This window comes from Xenopus laevis, chromosome 6L (assembly GCF_017654675.1).
Source record: "Xenopus laevis strain J_2021 chromosome 6L, Xenopus_laevis_v10.1, whole genome shotgun sequence".
Taxonomy (NCBI): Eukaryota; Metazoa; Chordata; class Amphibia; order Anura; family Pipidae; genus Xenopus; species Xenopus laevis.
In genome coordinates, this window is record NC_054381.1 from 128,904,818 (window position 1) to 128,931,107 (window position 26,290).

At 38.9% G+C, this 26,290-nt stretch overlaps 1 protein-coding gene across 1 annotated transcript; it reads right to left on the minus strand.

The window, feature by feature from the left end:
• Positions 1–385: 385 nt before the first annotated feature.
• Positions 386–22,947, minus strand: tram1.L (translocation associated membrane protein 1 L homeolog). The gene is made up of 11 exons (NM_001093156.1): positions 22,721–22,947; positions 14,444–14,507; positions 11,327–11,445; positions 9,811–9,927; positions 8,334–8,392; positions 7,312–7,396; positions 6,010–6,080; positions 5,783–5,887; positions 3,832–3,975; positions 2,110–2,270; positions 386–1,052 (listed from the first exon to the last, which is right to left on the minus strand). The coding sequence occupies exons 1-11, from the start codon at positions 22,841–22,843 to the stop codon at positions 979–981; spliced, it is 1,122 nt and encodes a 373-aa protein (NP_001086625.1). The 5' UTR covers positions 22,844–22,947; the 3' UTR covers positions 386–978.
• Between the last annotated feature and the right edge of the window lie 3,343 nt (positions 22,948–26,290).

The following is a 26,290-nucleotide window of genomic DNA, read 5'->3' on the forward strand; positions in this document are numbered from 1 at the left end:
ATTGGTGGTAATTTGGGAGGGGCAAAAAGGCTATATTCTAAATATACACAGGCCTCAAATTATACCACTTTATTGAAGACTTTAAAATTGCTGCAGAATATATAAAATAATGTGTAGAAATGAAATGGAAGAGTTGCACTCCAGATCCACTAGTCATGGCACTCCGAGTTGAGCAGAAAGAATTCATGATATACCCTAGGGATCAAGCACAGTCAGACCAGAAAGGCTGCTTAATGTTAACAACGTGTCTCGCCCAAGATTTACATTTACATTTAAGGCGTGATAGGGAAGAGAAGGCAGTTACTGTCTAACAACAGATTTGTTTGCCAAGCCAAAATTAAAAATTGTAACACTTAGAAAATAAGCCGCTATCGTAGCAAATGTGCACAATTCAATTTCTGTTTTATTGTTGTTTTAATCAAAAAAAATTGTCTTATAAAAAAAAAAAAAAAAAGTGTAAATACATTGATGACAGCAGTTACATCTTTTAAACAGTTTGGTTGGCTTATCAAAAGAGTAGAGTGCTGAATTTGTACAAGGGGACTTGGGGAATCGCCAATATTTCAATGTCTTTAGCGAGATTTACTCCACATTTGCACTAGTTACTCTGAACAACCCCAACAAGGTTTTTATATTAGATTTGGCTTCATTGGAGGCCCTCTGATAAGGGCTTGTTTCTATTTGCACCAGTGTAAAATAGGAGTAATGACTTGCATTATTAATCCATTAGAATGAAGCAGCGTTTCTGTAGCCTTTGTCCTGTTTGCAGTGGAACTGTAAGAGCTGTACCATTAAACAAATGAGGAGGGGACTGAGGAAAACAACCCTGTACAGTTTGGAAATTCATGGCATGATGTTGTATAGAAACACGTTGCATTATTAGTTGTAACAGTAAGAATTCTAGTGCTGTGGGGCCGAGTACAGCACAAGGCAACATCTCTTTGGGAAAAGAGGACATTGGGTCGAAAAGGATTCCGTTTATGAGTGTTTTTCTTTACGGCTGCGAGGAGAATCTGCTCCATTTGATGTTACTGTTCCATTCACTCCATTCTCTGAAAGAAAAAAAAAAAGACTCAGTGCCTATTGGTTCACAAAATCTATATCTATATATATCTATATCTATATATCTATATCTATATATCTATATCTATATATATCTATATATATCTATATATATCTATATCTATATATCTATATATCTATATATATATATATATATATATATATATATATATATATTCACTTCATGATCTGTTAAAATCCTCCTTGGAGTGCTGTAAATTTTTGCAATTTTATTTCTACGGACTGGCACCCAGGCTTCCTAATTTAATTATGGTTGTGTGTTCCATTCGTTTGGATTATATATAGACCACTATTAAAAGTTGCATTGCACTCTACACACACACGTGCAAAAAAATCATTCAAACATTAAATAAACCCAATTGGATTGTTTTGTCTGCAATAATTATATCTTCATTTGGTTGGTTAAATCTCAAATACAAAAAAACTTGAGTTGGGAAACCCAAAAAACTCAAATTGATGTAGTTTTTCGGCGAAAAAAAACCTTGAATCGCTTGAGCATTCGGGTCAAAACCTTCCAAAAAAACCTCAAACATCATGAAGGCTATGAACATCTTTAAGTGGTTCAAGGGACCTCTGCCATTGACTCCTACATGACCTCGACAGGTTTTAGATTAGTGTTTTAGTGAATTTTAGGATTCAAGCTTTTACCAGGGTCGGGGTATAATAAATCATAAAATAACCTTAAAAACATGAATTTTCATGGGAAAAAAAAACAACTCGGTCCGCAATAAATCTGTCCCTAAGTGTAGAGTTGGTCCCTCAGACCATGCTAAGAAGCACAGGAGATTTGTGGACTGTGACTACTGTCATTTAGTGAACCTGGGGAAATCTGGGCAAATTCCTAAATACCATGTAAAGATTTTTTTTTGTCTATATAAAAGAAGATGTATGCCAGTATCAGGGACATGCTTAGAGTACTAGAACTATTCTACCATTTGCCACTGGAGGGGGCAGTTTAATAATCCATAGTAGGGAATTTCTATATAAACGGTAGCATTGAATGAAATCATCAACCAGTAGAAATACCTTTTTCCTTTCGTGAAGCCTTGCCTTTAGCAGAGGTTGTTTTCTTCCTTTGAGAGGAGGGTTGAGGAGATGAATGCTCTCTCCACCGTCTCAGCTGGAAATTAATGAACTTCCACATCATAAATGCCTGGGTTATGCAAATAGATGCCAGCACGCTGATTCTAAAGCAAGAAAAGCATAATAATTAAGAGTGAGTTTCATAGTTCATTTAATGCAAGGTAACAGACATAAACCTTTTTTATAATGGCGTTTGCAAAAAGTACCCAGATTTAGAAATCATCCAGATTAAGAAAGTATCCATCAGTCAACTGAATAAATCAATATGAGACCAGGAGAGCCTTCGCTTTTCAAGTTATTAAGAGAAAATTACCAAAGACTTATGGATGGTAAAAACAAAACTACAAATTAGGGATGCGCCGAATCCACAATTTTAGGATTTGGCCGATCCCGAATCCTTTGTAAAAGATTCTGCTGAATCCTGAACTGAATTCAAACACTAATTTGTATATGTAAATTGGGGGAAAAGTGGGAAAGAGAACCACATGTACAGTGTGTGGTTAAAGGGGGGAAATTAAAATGTAATAACATCATACTGAAATAAGAAACTTTCTAAATACAATCAATTAAAAATTCTGTACTGTTTCTGAAATAATCAACTTTATATTCACTATTCTAGGCTCCGTTTGCCTAGAAGATGTATTAGAACTCACTCTATTAAAATCACCAGACATGTCTCTCTACATGCAGAATTTGTGCAAAAGGCAGTTATTTTGTTAGATTATGTTTGTACTGGAATCAGCAGTTATTTGAGTGAGCTCTAATTCATCTGCTAGGAAAGGGAGCCCCCCCCAATAAGATATATTAGATCTGTCTATAAATATCTGACACCCAACTCCTGCATGAAAACAGAATGAAGAGAAACAGCTGCTGAGAGAGGGATATTGAAAATAAACTTGGTTATTTCAGAAATCATGCAGAATGTTTAATTGATTGCATTTAGAAAGTTTCTTACTTCAGTGTGAGAAAGCTTATATTAAATATTAATTTTCACGATAGTTAAAATTTTTGAATTCCAGGTTTGTGTGACGAAAAGTCTCGTCATTTGTTGGATTTCGTTTGGCCAGGCACTCGGATTCTGTCAAATCCAGCTGAAAAAGGCTGAATCCCGAACGGAATCCTGGATTTGGTGTATCCCTAATACAAATCTCTGTGGTACACTATACATTGGAAGTAAAACATTCAACATTCAACAACAAAGCTTCGCTCCTATTGACAGTGTCAGTACTGATTGGTTTCAGGCTGGAAAGGATTATTAAAATTGCAATCTGAAGAAGAAGCTCCTCGTGCCATTTTCTTCTTTGTCTTCTCTTCATTCTAGTCCAAAGGCGCATGCACATTAGAGTGAAAGTTTAGATGCAAAAAGTCACTCTACTGTGCGTGTGTCTGGCCACACCCGAAAAAAAGAAGAAGATTGAAAGAGCTTCTACAGATAAGTCTGGAGCATCAAGCAATTAAAAGGCTACAATGTTCAACGTCAATGGACAATTCCATGCGTCCTACTGTGTAGCAGCATGCCAAGCAAATTCTAGTCTAGTAAAATCAGCTGCCAATAGAATCTGCATCTGTATATCAGTTAGCCAATGATCTAGCAGCCTGACTTCAGCAGGCAGGGAGTGCCATGATTTAGTCACAAATGGCAACAATTTCAGAATCAATCAATACCTGATGGCCAAAATGTTGAAGTTTCCATTACTTAGATCCAACTCTTGGTTTTCAGCCCGTGCAAGTCCAAAGCCGACAGTAAGAACACAAAGGATAAGCGTGAGGAGGCGCCCAAGGACAAAGAGAAGAGCCCACACAGTAAATCTGTAAAGAAACTCAACACATTATTTCATTTCCTACACACACAGCAAACTGTAACAAAAGGCAGCACAGTTAAGGAGAAGATTGATCAAAAATCAGAGAAAAAAATCCCACTCCTGATTATCTTTTCTCGCCAGCGAAAACAAATATTCTTTTTTATTTTTCAGTAATTGTGGATAGGTTGGAGGATGCAGTTTTTGGTTACAGGGGTAGGGAGGGCAGAATGCAGTGTTTAAAGGAGAAAGAAAGGAGCAGGTAGAGGATGTTATCTTTACAGACAGGGATTAAATATTCTTTGGATTGTGCTAAAGAGAGCCTTGCCCAAAGGCCCTAACATGCTTCTCTAGATTGTAGGGATGCACCGAATCCAGGATTCAGCCGAATCCTTCTGCCCGGCTGAACCGAATCCGAATTTGCATATGCAAATTAGGGGCAGGGAGGGAAATTGCGTGACTTTTTTGTTACAAAACAAGGAAGTAGAAAATGTTCCCCCCCTTCCCACCCCTCATTTGCGTATGCAAATTAGGATTCTGTTCAGTATTCGGCTGAATCTTTCGAGAAGGATTCAGGGGTTCGGCTGAATCCAAAATAGTGGATTCGGTGCATCCCTACTAGATTGTTTGTTCACCAAATGCATAAACCCGTCAATTTCTGTATGAATGCCTTTGGAAATGGGCTGGTTACCCTCATTATACCTATTTCCAGATCCTTTACAATTTCATTGTTGAACTAATTTATAACTGTTATTCATAGGATGCGTCTGACTTAATATTGTTTCTAGTCTTCCCCCAGCCTTATATAACATAATAACTTTTTTTAAAAATTTTAAACAGCCAATTAAGAAATGTGCAGATATTCTTTATTTTGTTTATTTAAAGGAAATGATAAGAACAAATGATGGACAATGGCAGAATAGACAGAGTTGCTCCTTTGGGTCCAATGCTTTGTTTGAAAGATGATGCTTAAAACATCTTACAAACAATTGCTACTCTCATAACAACATTATCTAATATGCTAAAATTAAGATTAAAGGAAAACATTACCCCCTGGACAATGTAGGTCTCTATAAAAAAAGATATCAAAACCCTGCTTCATGTAAATAAACTTTTTTCATAAAATTTTACTTTATGTGCCATTGGGTAATCATAAATAGAAAATTGCCATTTTAAAAAATAAGGGCCGCTTCCTGGGATCATATGATTCACGGTGCACACAAACAAACTATACAGGTCACATGAGCCAATTAACAGACTGAGTTGTGTCTTTTGCTTCCACACTTCTTCCTGTTACAGTTAGAGTTGTAGTATCTCTATTAGGGATGCACCGAATTCACTATTTTGGATTCTGCCGAACCCCCGAATCATTCGTGAAAGATTCGGCCGAATACCGAACTGAATCCGAATCAATATGCAAATTAGGGGTGGGAAGGGGAAAACATTTACTTCCTTGTTTTGTAACAAAAACTCATGCAATTTCCCTCCCGCCCCTAATTTGCATATGCAAATTAGGATTCGGTTTGATTTGTCGATTCCGCCGAATCCTGCTAAAAAGGCCGAATCCTGGTTCGGTGCATCCCTAATTTCTGGTCAGGTGATCTCTGAGGCAGCACACAGACCATCATGAAATGGTGGCTCAAGGCAAGAGATGTAAAAGGACAATATTTACTAAATATATATTCCAGTTTGGTAAGATTATTATATGTCACTTAATATGATGTAAACTATCTGTTGATCAAGTATTCATTTTGGGGGTATAGTTTTCCTTTAAAAATAATTTTTCATGCAGTCATTTTGCCGCTTGGGACACTTACCCTTTCTGGTATTTCTCATTGCTGAAGTAAAACAGACGTGACATGTGGAACAGGAATTCTACAAAGTAATGCAGAACTAGTAGTACCAGACCCAGGCGATTGAGGCTGGAATACAAAACAACAGCTGCTGTTATACAATGGGCCCAACAGTGACAAGCTGGTTAGTAAACCAACATGAATCTATAAGAATTTAGTTTTTTAGAGTGGGTAAGAAAACAAATACTTACTTGAGAACATAAGCTCCTAGAATATGGAAGAGGTACAAACCAATGTAGACCAGCTGCCTGGGAATGTCTTCCTATTGGATATTAAATAAGGGACAGAATATTTGTGACACAAGCCAGTATAACAAAAATATTACAAAGCAAAACATTTCACACTGAGAAAAGCCAAATATAGTGAAACCGAGTAGTGCCCAATTATGTCGCATATCAAATATAATTATTTCTTTAAAAAAATATAGTTATTTAAAGGATGGAAAAGCAAGGAGGCCATAGGAAGCCCGACATGACTTCTGGGATGATTATCACCTGTATCAATAAGTAGCCCAGTCAGTGCATGCCCTACAGAAAGCATCAGCAAGTGAAAGTGTGTGGCTCACTAATTGTGTAGTGTTTGGTCAGATCAGAATAGCATTAAAAAAAATCCTATACCCCCACAAGAAGGAAATGCTTTCACACTTGATAAAATAAGTGGTCTGGGATAGGTTTTATTCTAAACGATAAAATAAGTGGTCTGGGATAGGTTTTATTCTAAACTTAAGGTGGCCATAGACACACAGATAATATCATATGAAACCAAATTTCATACAATATTCGTTGCGTGTATGGTGGAAAAAGAGCCAACTGATATCGGCAGAAGACTTGGATATCGGTCGGCTCGTCAATCGGGCTGGGCGTAAAACTTTGATCGGGTGCCTTTGAAGGAACACAAACAATCGCCCATGGTTAGTGCTGAATCGTCAGATACAGGTAGAATTCTATTGTTTCTATCTGTATATCTCCCTGTATATCAGATGATTCAGCTCTAGACATGTGTATTGAAACAAACAATCTTTCTTGGAAAGATCTTTTCCAAGAAAGATCGTATTAAAGGAAGACTAAGTTACTCCATGTTTGGTCCTTGAGGGGTAGATCATTAGATTACCAGAGCACAGATAATACCCCTATATAACGTGTATCTGCTTAGCTCTGCACTGGTAATCCAACTACTCCCTTGCAAGGACATGGAGCTGCTTCAATTTCCCGGTTTACCTCAAGAACCCCCCCCCACACCAAAAAAAAAACCCCATAAATTTATTGTGATTAGAACAATAGTCAAAAAGTATGTTTGGCACAAGCCCATTTTGATATATTGCCCCTTTAATTGACCACAACTGAATAGATGACAAGTTAACGTACAGTGTGATAGGGTTTTTGCACACAAAGGTGATGAGTTCATGCAGTGTTCCTGTGCCTCTCACCGGCATATGTATGCATCTTCTGGAAGATTACTAGCAAGAACAGACACACATAAGAAAACAATTGTACCTTTTTAGTTTTCTGGAAGTAGAGCTCTGGAAAAGCATGAAACCAATATGCTAGCTGGGAAATGTAGAAGAACTTCATCTGGAATCTATGCACGGAAATAAACAGTTATAATGTCACTATGTTATGAGGATTTATCATGTCACTCAGTGTCAGTGGATATCCACACACAAACACATACATATTATATAGAGACACACAAACACATAAAATACATCATATACAAATCTGTGAACACGCTTCTGAAAAAGAAATTAATGCCATACTATAATCTGTGTTGTTTACAAGCAATTTCAGGTATCTGTATGAGTGCAGACTGGGCTATCCTGTGCAGGTGGTGGCTATGGGCAACATGTATAAGACTACCCAAAAAAGGGGAAATGGCAACACACCTGTGTCACTCAAAAACACACAGGCTAATGGGTGTTCATTCAAACACACGATAGATGGAACATGCAGTCAACAAGAGCATAGCATTTTACTAATGTATTAACTTGCTGGGGCTATTGGGCTAATGTGTAGGTGTCTATAGCAGTGGTCCCCAACCAGTGGCTCAAGAGTCACATGTTGCTCTCCAACCCCTTGGGTGTTGCTCCCAGTGGCATCTAAACAGGTGCTTCTTTTTGGATTCCTGGCTTAAATGTGAGCTTTAGTTGCATAAAAACCATGAATACTGCCAAACAAAACCTCTCATAGGCTGCCAATTCACATAGGGGCTACCAATAGCCAATCACAGCCCATATTTGGCACCCCCAGGAACTTTTTGTATGCTTATGTTGCTCTCCAACCTATTTACAGTTAAATTGGCTCACGGGTAAAAAAAGGTTAAGGGCCCCTGGTCTATAGCTTTGCTGTTCTTGACTGGTCCCATAGAATTGATGACTGACTGCTACCAGCAACTCCACCAGTACTAGTAGTGCCTGTGTTAGTAAATATGCTGTGTGCGTATTACACTTTCTTTATTTGCAGCACAGAAATACATTTGTACCTGATCCATGCAACAAACACACATGTTGTAGACTTACGGAAAATAAGTGTGAGGATACCCTTTCCACAGGCTTATCGGATCAGAAAAATAATTCTCCTAAGATGAAAAAGACAAAAATGCATTTTTGTTCACAAAAGGTAACAAAAAGAATTATCATTGGTGTATGCTATAAACCACCTCATAAGTGTCGAGTATGAAGCCCAGCTACTCTTGCAGATACAAGCGGCTTCACAGCTGGGTCAAGTTGTTGCTATGGGTGACTTCCGGGTGATGCACTGCCGGGTGATGATGTGATACTGATTCAGTTAATGACTATAAGAATGGCTTGGATGATTTTCTGGACAGACATAATATCAAAGGCTATTGTGATACTAAGCTCTATAGTTAGTATAGGTATGGGTATATAGAATTTAATTAAAAGTAGGGATGGGTGTGTGTATGGATGCTGGGTTTTCATTTGGAGGGGTTGAACTTGATGGACTTTGTCTTTTTTCAACCCAATTTAACTATGTAACTAACTATGTAACCCATGGAATGTATAACCACAAAAAAGGATCTACTTGCTTTCTTGAATTTGTATCAGTCCAATTTGTTAGGAGGAAAAAATATTTACTATTCTTGCAATTCTGATGCAATATTATCCATGATGTTTAGGTTTTACTGCACTACAATATAAGTAAATTTTTCAGGCCAAAGACAGTCTGAGCTCAGCCTACAAATACCTGAATGATTTAGTTTGCCAATCACGCTATATAGTGTAGATAGCACCACACCCAATACAATCCAAAAGTGGAAGAGCTGTCCTCAGCCTGGAAGCTCCAGAGAATTTTGTAGCACCACAGTACATAGCAAATATATTTCTGACCCTACTGTGTTTGTGTGGGGGGTTGAACAACTATCAGAAAAACCCTTATAGTGAAATTAGTTACAAACATTGTAATTAGTGACTGTGCAAGCTGAAAATAACATTACTGTTCTGAGGTAGTTGCTATGGTAATACCAGAGACTTATTGCTGGCTCTACGGGCTAGCTCATCGGCCAGCCAATTTGATCGGTTAATTTTCAGTGTTTTATTTGTGATCTGTAAAAATTAACAGTGAGCTAATAGCCCTGCTTGTATTGGATAAGCAGCAACATTTTTATGTAATCTTTTTGTTCAACCCACTGAATTAAAGCTGAAAGTCTGCTCCCATAGACCCCATTTTATCTAAATAATCGAGTTTTTAAAAAATTATTCTTTTTTCTCTGCAATAATAAAACAGTACCCTGTATTTGATCCAAACTAAGATATAATTAATCCTTATTGGAGGCAAAACCAGCCTATTGGGTTTATTTATGTTTACATGATTTTCTAGTAGAATTAAGATATGAAGATCCAAATTAATGAAAGATCCGTTATCGGGAAAACCCCAGGTCCCGAGCATTCTGGATTAAAATTCAATTCATTCCAAAATTAAATTATTTGTGTTAGTATGGTCTTTAATTGACTGAGCATTACTAGAAGATCTACTTACCGAGACAATAATGCTCGCTCCCCAAATGCAAGAGAACAGATAAAATGCACTTAGCTGTCCAGACTCGTTAAACTTGCTGTGCTTTGTCTTGGAAAAGTGCATACGCCGGTTGATTTTCTGAAACAAGAATAAAAGTTGAGACAAAGTGCATAGGCTAAACTACACATGCTTGTTCTATTATTTACATATATGCATGTGATATTTTCTGTAGGATTTTTTTTTAAATTTTTATTTTTAGAGGAGCAAGAAAGTGGATCCACTCTTAAAAGTATCTTCATCGACAGGCCTGGCATCAGACTGTGGGGAGTTACAGGAGTGGAGGTCGGCAAGGAAATGTCAATGTATGAATTTTCTCCATGAACTGTTTTGCAAACTTTACCTAATCTTAAGATGTCTAAATGGAAAGTCCAGGCTTTATATGTGTCCATATATAGATCAAAGTCATTCAGATATGAAATGAGCCAGGTGAAAAATCTCATTGGCTAATGCTCTACACACCATGCATTGAGGCTACGTCTTCATTCGTAAGGAAGACAGACCTCTGTGAAAAAGAACTAAGGGAGGTGGATGCTGAGCATAGAAACCTTTAAGGTTTATTATAATGAGCAGCGTCATGCAGCTAGCTAATAAAGTTAACAATGTTGAAAAGTAAGAATGCAGAATTACCTTAGTGCCATGCAGAAAATTATTGTAATAAAGCCAAGAATGTAGCATTTAATTTTTCCTTCAAACAAAGTTTTGGAAGGTTAGCACTTATTTCATAAAAAGTGCATGATGGTCTAGCTATCCATCAACTATCTATCTATCCATCCATCAACTATCTATCTATCCATCCATCAACTATCTATCTATCCATCCATCAACTATCTATCTATCCATCCATCAACTATCTATCTATCCATCCATCAACTATCTATCCATCCATCCATCAACTATCTATCCATCCATCCTTCCCCTAGCCATCCGTCCCCTACCCATGCGTCCTTCCTCTATCCATCCATCCATCCATCCTCTATCCATCCCTCTACAAACTCAGAAAATTCTTATTGGATTTGATACTGACGGCACAATATGCTTTGCTGTGGGCTTAGCATATTTGCTTTTACTTGGTTTGCAATGGCTAAAAATAAAGGCATCTTGCTGCACATTCTATACACAGAATAACGAGCACTAATTTTGGAATTGAATCTGAAGCAGCAGCAGGAAAGCCAGACTGATTAAATCTGTGTGCACAAACATGGAGATAAAGCTGGCAAATGTAGTCAATTTTCCAGCAAATTGACTGAAGTCATACCAAGTGATTTTCTAAAAATGAGAACATTACTGGCAATTTTATAAGACATGAAGTTAAATCCATTTAGCGGATAACTGCATCCAAAGCAAGACTAGATTTCCAGCCTCCCCGGCTTGATATAATCTTTGTGGTGATAGATGAACCTGCAGCTTATGGGACAAACAGATACAAAAATGTCTTTATTCAGCCAAGGGCAGGAGAATAACATAAGAATAAACTTACATCTAATATGTATTCTTGGATAACAGCATGTAGTATTATTGCCACCAGCATGTAAAAGAATACAGTGGCCATATCTTTGATGCCATAATGGTACAGCGAAGCTTGTTCTCCAAGCACCCCTGAAAGATAAAAAAAAGTTAGCTACAATCCCTGTTTCATAGGCTTCTTGACTCTTCCATGCAGATCGTGTTTGTGCAAGCAATGCTGCTCAATAAACCAGTGCACTAAACCTTATACTTTCATAGTGTGCAAGGTTGTTGTTCCAAGATCTTGTTTTAAAAAGAGAACTTCCATTTTATTACAATTAAATCTGTTCAATTAAGAAATACACCGTAATTGTGCATTTAGGCTAATGCCACACCATGCGGTTTCTCATCTGCTCTCTTCTGATCCTCCACCCGGAGCAACTCCATCAGTCCAGCTACAGACTCGGGATGAGAAACAGTCTGTTCTGGCTTCAGATTTACATTTTTCAGAACTACGTCATGTTTAGGTTTCTTCCATGCAGAGTATGGGTTATGGTTAGTAATGCGTGAAAAAATTTGCGAAATGCATTGAAGTCAATCGGCATTTTTTCACGCGACAATTTTTCTCTTTCCAAATGCATTAAAGTCAAAGGGCGTTTTTTCTCATGGCGACTTTTTTTGTCCTAATGCATGAAAGTCAATGGGCATTTTTTTTCTCATGCCGACTTTTTTTTTTTTGTCCTAATGCATTAGGGCAGGGGCACACAAAGCTACTGGGAGAGATTAGTCACTTAACGACAAACCGCTTCTTCTTCTGGTGACCCGAACTGCCTCCCTGCCGGCTAGAATCTAAATCGACGGCGGGATGGCACTCAGAGTGCTTTGTTTTAAAAAGTTGCCTGAAGTTTCCTCGTGAGGCAACTTCGGAAAACAAATGGGTCCGAGCACCATCCCACTGGTGATTTCGATTCTAGCCAGCGGGAAGGGGAGATTAGTCGTCCGAAGAAGAAGCAATTTGTCGCCGGGCGACTACATCTCCCCAAATCTTAGCGTGTGCCATTAACGTTAAAGTCAATGGGCATTTTTTCTTATGGGTGTTTTTTTCTCTGATAATTTTTGTGAAAAAATTTGCACACTCATCACTAGTTACGGTCTTTTCTCTTAGGTAGAATATTAACAAAACAGGTCATTTGACCAGGGGTACGCACACCATACACATATCCAAACTTACTCTTCATTCTGCTTAACAATAGTTTTGACATCCCTGTATTAGAGAAAACCATGGTTTCAGACAATAAAAATGACAAAACCAAGGCTAGCATCTTTTAAGGATTGCAGGTTGTTTTAATGATGTAAAATTCAAAAAAAAATGTTTTAAAAAATGAACCTCGCAAGTGGTGAGATGATTGTGCTTGGCACTTGATCAAATAATGATTCCCAATCATGTTCTTCAGAGTCTGTGGGCTGTTCTGTGATAAAAACAAGCTGCATTGAAAAATAGCAACTGACAGCTGGGAAGTTGAGGCTATTGTGGAATCTGGTTTCCCCCCCTGATAATAGGATAATGTGGGTTTCTTAGGCAGATCACAGCAGAATTAGATATAAGCCTTGCTATAAAAAGCAAAGCAATAAGCAGAAAACGCTGCATTTATCTCATAGTGCCGTCAGCTGACTTTCTGAAGGCTCATGTGTATCTCACTTGAGGGGAATGTGACACAGAATGAAACTCGTGGATGCCTGTGTGTTTGTGAAGATGAGGCAAAATTCAAGATGAACAAGTTTTGGATCAGGGAAGCACAATGGCTTCAGACAGACATATTTTATAGATACATTTGTGTAAGTGAGCCACATTTAAAATGATTCCAATTGTAGACTACAGTAAAGCAGAGGCTGCTAGATAACCAAGAATCATAAACGTTCATAGTCAAACGGATATAATAATCATCGGCTACATTCAGGAACAATCAGACGTTTGCTTAAATCAGAAGAGACAAAGTTTTCTCCATGCTGCAGGTGCTGGTACTTCTAAATAGCAAAATTAAAATTGAATATGAGCTATAACTCATGAACTTTCTAAATATAATCACTTAAAAATTCTGTACTAACTCTGAAATAATTTACTCTTTAGTAACCTGCTTTAAGCAATGTGTCTTTTTTTCATGCGGGAGTAGGAGTCAGATTATCATTGACGGCTCTAATACCCAGATAATGCACTAGAGTTAACCGTTATCATCTAGCTTTAATTCTGGCTATGAATGCTGCATGGAGAGACATTGTGCTGAGAGGGGGGGGACAATAGTTATTCTGTAAACAATATATATGAAATGTATATATTTATGGCATGAATCAATTTGCCAATATAAAAAGCAACCGGCAAGTGGGTGGACAAATGCGATTTATTGTGAAGAATGTCTCCAGGCCTTTTTACTTTTAAATGAGAAGGGAAGCTACGGAGGCATTTTATTGCCAATAGATTAGCTGCAATAGTGCAAGCTAGAATGCTATATTTATTCTGTAGAATGCTTTACCATACCTGAGTAAAAAGCTCTAGAAACTCTCTGTTTAAGATAGCAGCTGCAGTATAAGCTTGGCGTGACATCACTTCCTGCCTGAGTCTCTCCCTGCTCACGTATAGCCCTGGGCTCAGATTACAGCAGAGAAAGAGCATGCTCAAGCCCAAGCCCTGGAGGTTTAAGAAAACAGGAAGTCTGATACAGAAGCCCATGTGTACACAATAGAAGGAAAGAAATGGTGTGTTTGTTTTAACAAAGGACTCAGAGCAGCATTACTTTGAGGGTTTACTGGTATATTTTGGTGGACCTTTCTGATAAGGCTTACTTAGTTTTTATCCTTTCCTTCTCCTTTAATGAAGGGGATTCAGCCTTTTTTTTTAGCAGGATTCGGCCGAATCCTCGTGCCTGGCCAATCCAAACCCTAATTTGCATAAGTATATTAGGGGTGGGAAAGGAAATCGGGTAACTTTTTGTGACAAGGAAGTAAAAAAAGTTTTTTCCACTTTTCCCCTACCCGTCCCTAATTTGAACTGCAAATTAAAATCCAGACAAATCTTTCATGAAGGATAAGCGGATTCGGTATATACCTACAAAAAAAACATCTTTAAAACAGTTAATCTGTTATGAGAGGTACTTGCCTTCTACTGGAATGGTGACATTATACTGGAGCGTGACAAACATGACGGCCGCCTTTGCTGTAATCTAGGGAAAAAAAAGACAAATCTGGTATAAGCAAAAAAAAAAAAAAACAAGCAAAATGTCCATCTGATGTTAAAGGGATGGTTCACCTTTGAGTTAACTTTTAGTATGTTATAGAATGGCTAATGCTAAGAAATGGCCAAATTGGCCTAATTTTTTCTTTTTTTATAGTTTAAAATGTATTTGCCTTCTAATTCTGACTTTTTCCTGCTTTCAAATGGGGGTCATTGACCCCATCTAAAAAACAAAAGCTCTGTAATGGCCCCCATACACGGGCTGATAAAAGTTGAGTCAACACCTTATTGGCCCGTGTGTGGGGCCATCCGACGGGCTTTCCCAATTGAAATCGGTCCGAAAGTCGGCCAGATCTCGATAGGGCAGGTTAAAAAATCCAGTCGGATCGTGGCCACATCTGTGCATGTATGCAGGCCCTAGGCCCCACAATCGGACCAGCCCGATATCGCCCACTTCAATGTGGGCATATCGGGGAGAGATCCACTCGTTTGGCGACATCGCCAAACTAGCGGATGTCTACATCTATGGCCACATTAAGGCTACAAATGTATTGTTATTGCTACTTGTTATCACTCATCTTTCTATTGAGGCCCTCTCTTATGCATATTCCAGTCTCTTCTTGAAATTAATGCATGGTTGCTAGGGTTATTTGGACCCTAGCAACCAGATTGCTCAAACTGTAGAGCTGCTGCAAACTGGAGAGCTGCTTAATAAAAAAAACTAAATAACTCAAAAACCACAAATAACATCATACGTAAAGTTAACTTAAAGGTGAACAACCCCTTTAAGAAGAGATAAAATCCAATTATTATATTGCAGTTTGATAAAGTTCTACTAATTATACACACCACTTTTGTAGCTATGGCAATCTTAATCCACACTAGCCTGCTAGTTATTTGATTTCTGGTCCCAACTAGAAACATTTTGTACAACTTGGCCATGTGATGGGGTGGGCAAATAACATTGTCCTATTGGTGGTGCCCTTGCCCTGATAGGAAATGAGTGGCATTGCCCCTTACTCCCTCATCTGTCCATGCTGGCACCATGAAGGTGTAATTTCAGTCTGGACTGACATCACAGGATTGGCTGTTACAAAATGCCCCTGAACTACTGCACATGCCTTCCCAAATCTGATTATACAGATCTGATTATACATCTTCGGACTGAAATCTGTATAGCTGCTGAAGAATGCTGCTTTTGGATTATATAATGTAAGTACCTGCACTATTTTACTAGAAACAGCAGTTGATTTTTGCCTATGTTCTGAATTCCCAACATTTGTATTTTAGGATTCCTTGTATATTTAACGCTGGATTGCCTAACATAGTACTCAGGGCTCTTAAACACTCTTATGCATACAAACGTATACTGGGCAGGTAAAAAAACATATATTGTGTTTAAATGTGTTTTTTAAATGCAACAAACGGTGGCCATACATGGACATATTTAATCTTCTGATTTGAGCCCTTTAGATCGCTTCAGCAGCTTATCTGCCTATGTATGGGGACCTCCGATCAGACCTCCTGAACAATTTCTGGCTAAAAATCATCCAGATGTCGATGAGGCAGGTTTGCTCTTTCCATAGGATTAGGGACCACATTGACTAGGTGATGCAATTCTCGCTCCCACGGCTCATTTACACGTAGTTGTAATCCGATTGTTTGGGGCTAAGGCCAACAATCAGAGTAAAGACACGTATTGTCCAATTTAGGTGGGCAAATCAGGGAAAGATCCTGCTCATTTGGCAAACTTGAGTGTATGGCCCCCTTAAGTGTTTTTTTGAGTTTCAAATGCACCCCTCTATTTTACGGGTCTTTTGAGCGCACACCAGCTGCAAAAAGAGCAACATGGTGCGTTAAAAAAACGAAGGATGCACCAAATCCAGGATTTGGTCGGGATCAGTCTTTTTCAGCAGGATTCGCCCGAATCCAAGTGTCTGGCCGAACCGATTCCAAAAAATCATGCAACTTTTCATCATGCAAACAAGGAAAATATTTTTTTTACTCTTTTTTCCCCCCCTCTTTCCCCCTAGTCTCCCTAATTTATATATGCAAATTAGGGTTCAGATCTGGTTAGGTATTCAACAGAATCCTTCTGAAACGATTCGGGCGAATCCTAACATAGTGGATTCGGTGCATCCCTAGAAAAAAAACCAATAAAATGAATCAATTAGCTGATGTGTTTAGGCGTGCCAAATGCACACAAAACCCCACCTGTGTACAAGAGCCATAACTCTCCTCACTCCAGGAAGACTAAGAAGTGTCCATGTTTGGTACTTTTTACAAAAGTCAAATACTCCAGAGGCCAAAAGGACAGCTATATTAGTAGTGTGATTTCTTTGTGCAATTAATATTGTGGTTTGCACAATTAAAGGACATAAGTAAATACTTGATGAGGTAAAATAAGTGTAAAATATGCATCTACCCCACAGAATAACAACAAAATAGAACAGGGGTCCCCGACCTTTATATTTAAATGTAAAAAAGAGTTGGAGAGCAACACAAGCATGAAAATGTCCATGAGGATGTTAAATAAGGGCTGTGATTGGCTGCTTGGCAGCCCCTATATGGACTGGTAGTCTACAGGAGGCTCTTTTTGGCAGTACACCTGTTTATTTATACAACAAAACTTGCGTCCAAACCAGGAATTCAAAAATAAGCCCCTGCTTTGATGCCACTGGGAGCAACATCCAAGGGGTTGGTGAGCAACATGTTGCTCGCGAGGTACTGGTTGGGGATCACATGGAGCCAGAATATACACAATATAGTCTAATTAGATTTATTTCATCTTTATCTCATGAGCAGAAAAGCTAAAGCAGTTACCTGCCTGCCTGCACACCAAAGAGTAACGAAAGCATCTTTAATAGAGAAAAAAAAAAAAAAAGATCAGTGATATAAATATATAAATTAGGGGTTACTGAATATCTCTATAAGCAAACTTTAGCTAGTGCTGGATCTCTTTTACACAGGCCTGGTGCCTTGTTACTTGGGAAGAGGTAGAAAGAAACACTTATGGACTAGCGGAAGAATAAAGGGGATTCTACTTTTATTGCAATTTTTTTTTTATTACAGTTTCTGATGTGAACAGTGGGGGAAGCTTCCCAGGGGGATCTAGTCTGTCCATTTTACTAAATTATTTCAAGAAAGCAAAGAAAATTCATGCAAAAAATGGGATTCATAGGAGGCGGATAGGAATAGGGATGATTTGGTATTCATACACAAACTCCCAGTCAATAAACATACACTAAATCCAGCCCGAGATCTCCCACGTGTGTTTGCTTTATGGATCATGTGTTAAGCAGTACTGCCACGTTAACACTGTAGCTCCAGGCAGCCAGCCAGCACAAGTACAGCCTTCACTATACGCTTCATTTACCCCTCTACTTACCAAATGAAACACTCCTCACAATGCTGAAAGTTGTAGTTCATTAACAGTGGCAGGTGCAGAAGCTATACAAAAAAAAAAAATCTGCAGGTAGAGGTATGGGACCAGCAACTCTGATGCCCTAAATCTGCACTGAGGGGTAAGTAAAAAGTTAGGGGCATTTACACGGGGTAGCAGCTAGGTTGGGGGGGTAGGAGTTAGGGGGGGTCTATGTAGGGGGGTAGGGTTTTTTTTTTAAAATAAGAGGTGGAATTCTTCTTTAAAGACAATTGTACAGGTATGGGGTCTGTTATCCAGAATGCTTGGGACCTGGGGTTTTCCAGATAATGGATCTTCCTGTAACTTGGATCTTCATACCCCAAGTCTATTAAAAAATCATTTAAACATTAAATAAAACCAAACCGACTGGTTTTGCTTCCAATAAGGATTAAGTAGATCTTATCTAGAGTACAAGCTACTGTTTTTTTTACTACAGAGAAAAAAGGAATCATTATTCTTTAAAAAAAATTGGATTATTTGGATTAAATGGAGTCTAAGGGAGACAGCCTTTCCGTAAATTCGAAGCCTTCTGGATAATGGGGTCCCGGATAACAGATCCTATACCTGTACTTTGATCTTCAATGATCTACAGCAATGTAAGTGACAGCAAAGTCTTGCTTTCTTAACAGAAAAAAAAATCTGCTAATAAAGTTTACCCTCCCCCCATTAAATTTACATCTCTGTACATCCAATGCTGTGTCATTTGCCTATGGGCAGATTTCCTAACCTATCCTGACAGTTTATACATCAATGTTCCTACAGTGGGAGAAGCTGTCCTGGATTGCGCTATGAGACAAAATACAGTATTACCAGTGCCCTTCCTCTCTAAATATGGGTATGGGATCCATTATCCAAAAACCTGTTATAGAATATAATTCCGTTTAAAAAAAAAAAAAAAAAAGTCCCTTTTCTCTGTAATAATAAAACAGTACCTAGTACCTTCATCCCAACTAAGATATAATTACTCCATATTTAAGGCTAAACAATCCTATTGGGTTAAATGTTAAAAGGATTTTTTTAAGCAGACATAAAGTATGGAGTTCTAAATTACAGAATGACCCCCCCCCAGAATTCTGGATAATGGGCCCCACACCTGTATGTTAAACTTCCAGCTCACCTGTGCAACAAGACATAACTGCTTACAGTTTCCAACGCAGAGGGGCACTGGAACCATGCAAGATTACATGTAAATGAGCCATGATATGTAAATATTGGGTTCACAGACACTAGACTATTCTCAAGTGCGGCACAGAGCACAGCAGAAATACATGGGTCACTAGCAAGACATACTAGTGGGGCTCATTTATAAGCACTGGGCAAATTTGAGTTAAAGTTACCCATAGCAACCAATCAGCGATTAGCTTTTTTAAGCCAGCTGCAATAAGAACAATGAATGCAACAATCTGATTGGTTGCAATAGGTTACTGCCCATGGGCAAATTTGCCCAGTTTTGATAAAAGACCCCCACTGTGATCCAGGAATATGCAATACGTGCTCCAGTTTCCAGGAATGCTGCATAGACATAAGCTTGCGAGTACCTCAGCACACTTGCTATTGAGCAACAAAATGCAGGATTCACTCATATTTGTTTGTGGGGCAGTAATCCATTTATTGACTCTACTTTTTTCTCTCCAAACACTGTATTTGTAGTTTTGGCTCAGCGATAAATGGATAAAATGATCCTTAATAAAACACAATATAAACATTTACAAGTCATTAACAGGCCATCATTTTGTGATTACCCATTACAGGTATGGGATCCGTTATCTGGAAACCAGTTATCCAGAAAGTTCGAAAATTACAGAAAAGCCGTCTCCCACAGACTCCATTTTATCCAAATAATCCAAATTTTTAAAAATGATTTCCTTTTTCTCTGTAATAATAAAACAGTACATTGTACTTGATCCAAACTAAGATATAATGAATCCTTATTGGAAGCAGAACCAGCCTACTGGGTTTATTTAATGTTTACATGATTTTCTAGTAGAATTAAAGTATGAAGATCCCAATTACAGAAAGATCTGTTATTTGGAAAACCCCAGGGCCCATACCTGAACTACTCTGCTGTATAAACTCGAAAGTCTTTCAGTTCCTCATCAGATAGATAAGTCAAAAGATCATTTTCCAGTAACTGTTGCTCAAACTTAACCTAAAAAATAGGGAAATAAGTGACTTGTATTAAACAGGGCTTCTACAGTTAGTTACATGCATTTTGTCCTCCGGCCTATCCACTGCCATCACAATTACATATTTCGGGCCTTATCTTTGTCGCTGCTGAGCAGAATCTCTGGGTTTCATTACAGGCAGCTGTTAGACTCGATACAATAGTTGTTAATACTCCAGAGATGCTGCTGAGAAATGGATCAAGTAATGTAGCAAATTGTAACAGTTCTATCTAACAATCTAAAAACAACTGAACTATTTCTATTGGTTACTCACATCCTACAGTGCTACTGGTGAAAGGACACGAACACCACAGGATCAATGGGGAACTCCAATAAAGCTGCAGTTTTTATGGAGAATACTTTTTAACTCTTAACAGGCACCTTATATTATTTATTACTGCCTGCCTGATGAGGTAGATTAAAAAAAAACAAAAAAAAAAACATATCCCCTTTACAATTAAGAAGGAAACTAAAAAATGAGTGGCACACTGCATTATGTGATATACACATGCAAATATATCATGATTAAAGGGGTGGTTCGCCTTTAAGTTAATGTTTTGTATGTTATAGAATGGCTAATACTAGCCAATTTTTCAATTGGCCTTCATTATTTACTTTTTTTTTTATATATAGTTTTTGAATTATTTGCCTTTTTCTCCTGATCCTTTCCAGCTTTCAAAAGGGGGTCACTGACACCATCTAAAAAGTAAGGCTACAAATGTATTGTTATTGCTACTTTTTTATTACTCAGGCCTCTCCTATTCATAGTCCAGTCTCTTATTCAAATTATTGCAAAGTGGTTGCTAGGGTAATTTGGACCCTAACAACCAGATTGCTGAAATTACAAACTGCAGAGCTGCTGAATAAAAAGCTAAATAACAAACGCAACAAATAATAAAAAAATAAAAAAACAATTGCAAATAGTCTCAGAATATCACTCTTCTACTAAAAGGTGAACATTTATTTGTTTTACAGTTTTGAATTATTTGCCTTCTTATGACTCTTTCCAACTTTCAGAAGGGGAGGCGATCACTGACCCTACCTAAAAAATAAAGCTTTGTATGGCTACACATTGTTATTGCTACTTTTTATTACTCATCTTTCTATTTAGGGTCTCTCCTATCCACACCCCAGTGTCTTAGTCAAATCAATGCATGGTTGCTAAGACAATTTGGTCCCTAGCATTTGGAGAGCTTCTGAATAAAAAGCGAAATAACTAAAAAAAAAAAAAAAGGTGAACAAACCCTTTAAATGGTTCACTTGCATGGATTCATTCATATAGCAGGGCTGCGAATGGAACAACTTTGCAGAGGGCAAGTGTTTGCTATGCATTTAACCTCGTATCAGATGTATGAGCAGAGCAGTATCTATACAGGAGTAGACGTGTACTTATCTACTGACTGGGCAGGGACCGCAGAGCTATAGACTGTTGTGAAATAAAAAAGCACAATGAGATATCTGTGATAGGAATAACATGTAATCACTAGCAGAGCTGAGAAACGGTAGAGCCACAAAGAAAGTAAAGATTCCAGATGTGGAGTCCCTACATGCCGACACACAAACTAACATATGTACCCACATTAGGGTAACCTTTCATCCACATTAAGACGGTAACTGAATAATAATACACAAAGCAGGACTATGTCTTTTCACGTGTGCCAACTGTGTAACACAAAGAGACAGGAGAGTCAAAGTTACAACTTTCATCCCAACTCAAAGACTTCAGTTCCTTGTAACTGCTGGAACATTCCTGCTATAAAAACCTTTGCTAGATGGATCCTTCAGGGCAGGACTCTAAATTATAGCAACATTTGTGGAGCCCCAGATCTTCTGTGGTAGTGTTACTTACCTATTGGGCCTTCATTTAATTAACATGCATTTATAAAGTCCCAGCATATCATGCAGCACTGTACTATAGATGCAGTTAAAGGGCACCTATTATTATCTCTACTGTTACTATAGGCACCATCTCTCCCTACTATACCTGCTATCCCACAGTCACACTCCCTTCCCAGAGACTATTATATCACTGCTACTATAGGCACCATCTCTCCCTATTATAACTGCTATCCCACAGTCACACTCCCTTCCCAGAGACTATTATCCCACTGTTACTATAGGCACCATCTCTCCCTACTATACCTGCTATCCCACAGTCACACTCCCTTCCCAGAGACTATTATCCCACTGTTACTATAGGCACCATCTCTCCCTACTATACCTGCTATCCCACAGTCACACTCCCTTCACAGAGACTATTATCCACTGTTACTATAGACACCATCTCTCCCTACTATACCTGCTATCCCACAGTCGCACTCCCTTCCCAGAGACTATTATCCCATTATAAGCACCATGTCTCCCTACTATAGGCTCTATAGCTGCTATAGCCCAGGCGCTGCCTATACACTAGGGGTGAGTAAGTGGTGCATTAGTTCCTCACAGCTGCTGCTATTCTGGTTAGAGACAGCTCTGCATTATTCCCAGCCCCACTGACAAGCTCGTATCCACGCTGTATAAGAAATATTCAGTACTATGCTGCCCCAGGAGAGCAGATCGGTGGCCACACTGAAGGGCTCTGTGCTCGGCCTTAGCCTGCAGTCCTGCTCTCACCTCGAACATAAGCCCAAGTAGAAAGACCATGGCCAGGCAGGAGACGATGTCCGCATGGTTCTGGATAATGAACTCGTGGCTCAGCACCGGCGGGGTCTTGCTGCTCTTCTTACGGATGCCCATGGTTACAGGATGGCGCTTGCAGGGCCGCGGCTTCTATCTGCCACACACACCGGCGACACGGGATGCAATTGCTACAATCACTCCTCCCTCCTCCTCCTCTCTCCTCCCCCTCTGGCTAAGGCTGACGTTGTACTGTACCACTGCCCACCACGTCAGCACTGTCAGAAGGAACCGCGTTCCCCAAGGACACGTGATCCTGAGGCAAGCAATTCCTGCCGCCATCTTTGATGGTGGTGCCAGCCCGCAGATTATATCTTTAAGAACACACATTGCCAGTTACAAAAATGGCCACTTCCACTCTCTGGAGTAACATCTGCGCGGCTATGCAAAACGTCCGGGCGTGGCCCCTTGGTTAATCCAGTAGCGATGTGGTGTGAGTTGATTGGATGTTAGGGGTCATGTGAGCCGTAGAGCAAGTTTTTTAATGTGGAATGTTTCGGTTTGGCTCATGTTTTCTTTTATTGTTTTTATCAACTAATGGTCACTCAGTGTCAAAAATTGCTTGGGACTCACCATCGAGCAAACCACACATTCTTCGTTCTTCCACTGAATTCTAGCTGCTAGTATTTTTTTCTATATTTCAAGCGGTTGTTCACCTTTAAATTAACTTTTTGTAGCGAGTGATAGTCTCAGACAATTTGAGGAGGATTTTTGTTTTTTCAGTTATTTTGCTTTTTATTCAGCAACTCTCCAGTTTGCAGTTTCAGCTATCTGGTTGCTAGGGTCCAAATTCCCCTAGCAACCATGCATTGATTTGAATAAGAGACTGGAATATGAATAGGAGAGGGCCTGAATAAAAAGATGAGTAATAAAATGTATCAATAACAGGACTGTATTAGGTATTTGTTTTTAGATGGGGTCAGTGTAGGGTTGCCACCTGGCCGGTATTTTACTGGCCTGGCCGGTAAAAATGATGGCCGACCCCAATGTTATTGATATATAGGAAGGCTGGTATTTTTTTCTAGAAAAGGTGGCAACCCTAGGTCAGTGAAAGCTGTAAAGAGTCAGAAAGAGAAGGCAAATAATTTAAAAACTTTAAAAAAGAAGAAATATAGGCCAACTGCAGTTGCTTAGACTAACCCTAACTCCAATATGGCTGATATATGGCTGAAGATCCATCAGACATTTTTAAATCTTATCAGATTATGAGGGAATCGGTTTGTTGATGCATCTTTGTCCTGATGGCCCTGTTCCTGTGATCCAATGGTTTGGCCCTAGCTGTAAAGGTGGCCATATCAGGGAAAGATCCTCTCATTTAGGGACCTTATCAAACAAGTGGATTGTCCAATGTCTGGCCAGCTTTACAGTTCTGTGGTGTGGCACACAGCTTGCTAGCTTCATTTGTGGAAAGTGGCTGAGACGGAAACTGGTCTTTGCAAATAAACAGAGGCATAACTGAAAGCTTGGTGTAATGGCAGCCACTGTTGACATAAACTACTATACAAATTTTAGTTCTCTTCTTATTGCTGTCTAATTTTTTTTCACAATTAACTTCAGAGGCATCTATGAGAGTATACAACTAAGACTATATTTCATGTCAACATTGCACCCTTCCTAAATGGCTAATTAGCAGGTGCCGTTATAATGATCTAAAAAAAGAAACGTTACACATAAACATCTGCTGTAGACTTGTAGTTGAAGCAAAGTGGGAATATTCCCTCCATTCCTAAAAACCATCCAACCCCTTCTTAAAGCTATCCAAAGTATCAGCCTGTGCCGTAATGAACCCCTTCCGAATATTTAGCCAGAATCTCCTTTCTTCTAATCGGAATGGGTGACCTTGCATCAGCAGGAAAAACCTACTGGTAAATAAACAGAGAGATTATTATGATCCCCTTATATATTTTTACATAGTTATAATATCACCCCTTAAGCACCGTAGGCTTCCCATACAAATACAGAGTAGACAAGAAAAAAGGCAGCACTCGTTGTATCAAAAAGTGAAAAAGAGATGCCTGAGAGATGTTCTGCCTCTAACAGGTTATGAAATGAACTTTTAACTTAAATACACTTTTTTCACTTTTTGATACAACGAGTGCTGCCTTTTTTCTTGTCTACTCTATACAGTGGTGTGAAAAACTATTTGCCCCCTTCCTGATTTCTTATTCTTTTGCATGTTTGTCACACAAAATGTTTCTGATCATCAAACACATTTAACTATTAATCAAAGATTAGTCAAAGATAACACAAGTAAACACAAAATGCAGTTTTTAAATGAGGGTTTTTATTATTTAGGGAGAAAAGAAATCCAAACCTGTGTGAAAAAGTAATTGCCCCCTGAACCTAATAACTGGTTGGGCCACCCTTAGCAGCAATAACTGCAATCAAGCGTTTGCGATAACTTGCAGCGAGTCTTTTACAGCGCTCTGGAGGAATTTTGGCCCACTCATCTTTGCAGAATTGTTGTAATTCAGCTTTATTTGAGGGTTTTCTAACCGCCTTTTTAAGGTCATGCCACAACATCTCAATAGGATTCAGGTCAGGACTTTTACTAGGCCACTCCAAAGTCTTCATTTTGTTTTTCTTCAGCCATTCAGAGGTGGATTTGCTGGTGTGTTTTGGGTCATTGTCCTGCTGCAGCACCCAAGATCGCTTCAGCTTGAGTTGACGAACAGATGGCCGGACATTCTCCTTCAGGATTTTTTGGTAGACAGTAGAATTCATGGTTCCATCTATCACAGCAAGTCTTCCAGGTCCTGAAGCAGCAAAACAACCCCAGACCATCACACTACCACCACCATATTTTACTGTTGGTATGATGTTCTTTTTCTGAAATGCTGTGTTACTTTTACGCCAGATGTAACGGGACGCGCACCTTCCAAAAAGTTCAACTTTTGTCTCATCGGTCCACAAGGTATTTTCCCAAAAGTCTTGGCAATCATTGAGATGTTTTTTTGCAAAATTGAGACGAGCCTTAATGTTCTTTTTGCTTAAAAGTGGTTTGCGCCTTGGAAATCTGCCATGCAGGCCGTTTTTGCCCAGTCTCTTTCTTATGGTGGAGTCGTGAACACTGACCTTAATTGAGGCAAGTGAGGCCTGCAGTTCTTTAGATGTTGTCCTGGGGTCTTTTGTCTCTCGGATGAGTTGTCTCTGCGCTCTTGGGGTAATTTTGGTCGGCCGGCCACTCCTGGGAAGGTTCACCACTGTTCCATGTTGTTTCCATTTGTGGATAATGGCTCTCACTGTGGTTCGCTGGAGTCCCAAAGCTTTAGAAATGGCTTTATAACCTTTGAAATTGAACTCAGGTGTGATAAACCACAGTTAAGTTATTTTTTAACAAGGGGGGCAATCACTTTTTCACACAGGCCCATGTAGATTTGGAGTTTTTTTTCTCCCTTAATAACGTAAACCTTCATTTAAAAACTGCATTTTGTGCTCAATTATGTTATCTTTGACTAATAGTTAACGGTTTTTGATGAGCAGAAACATTTAAGTGTGACAAACATG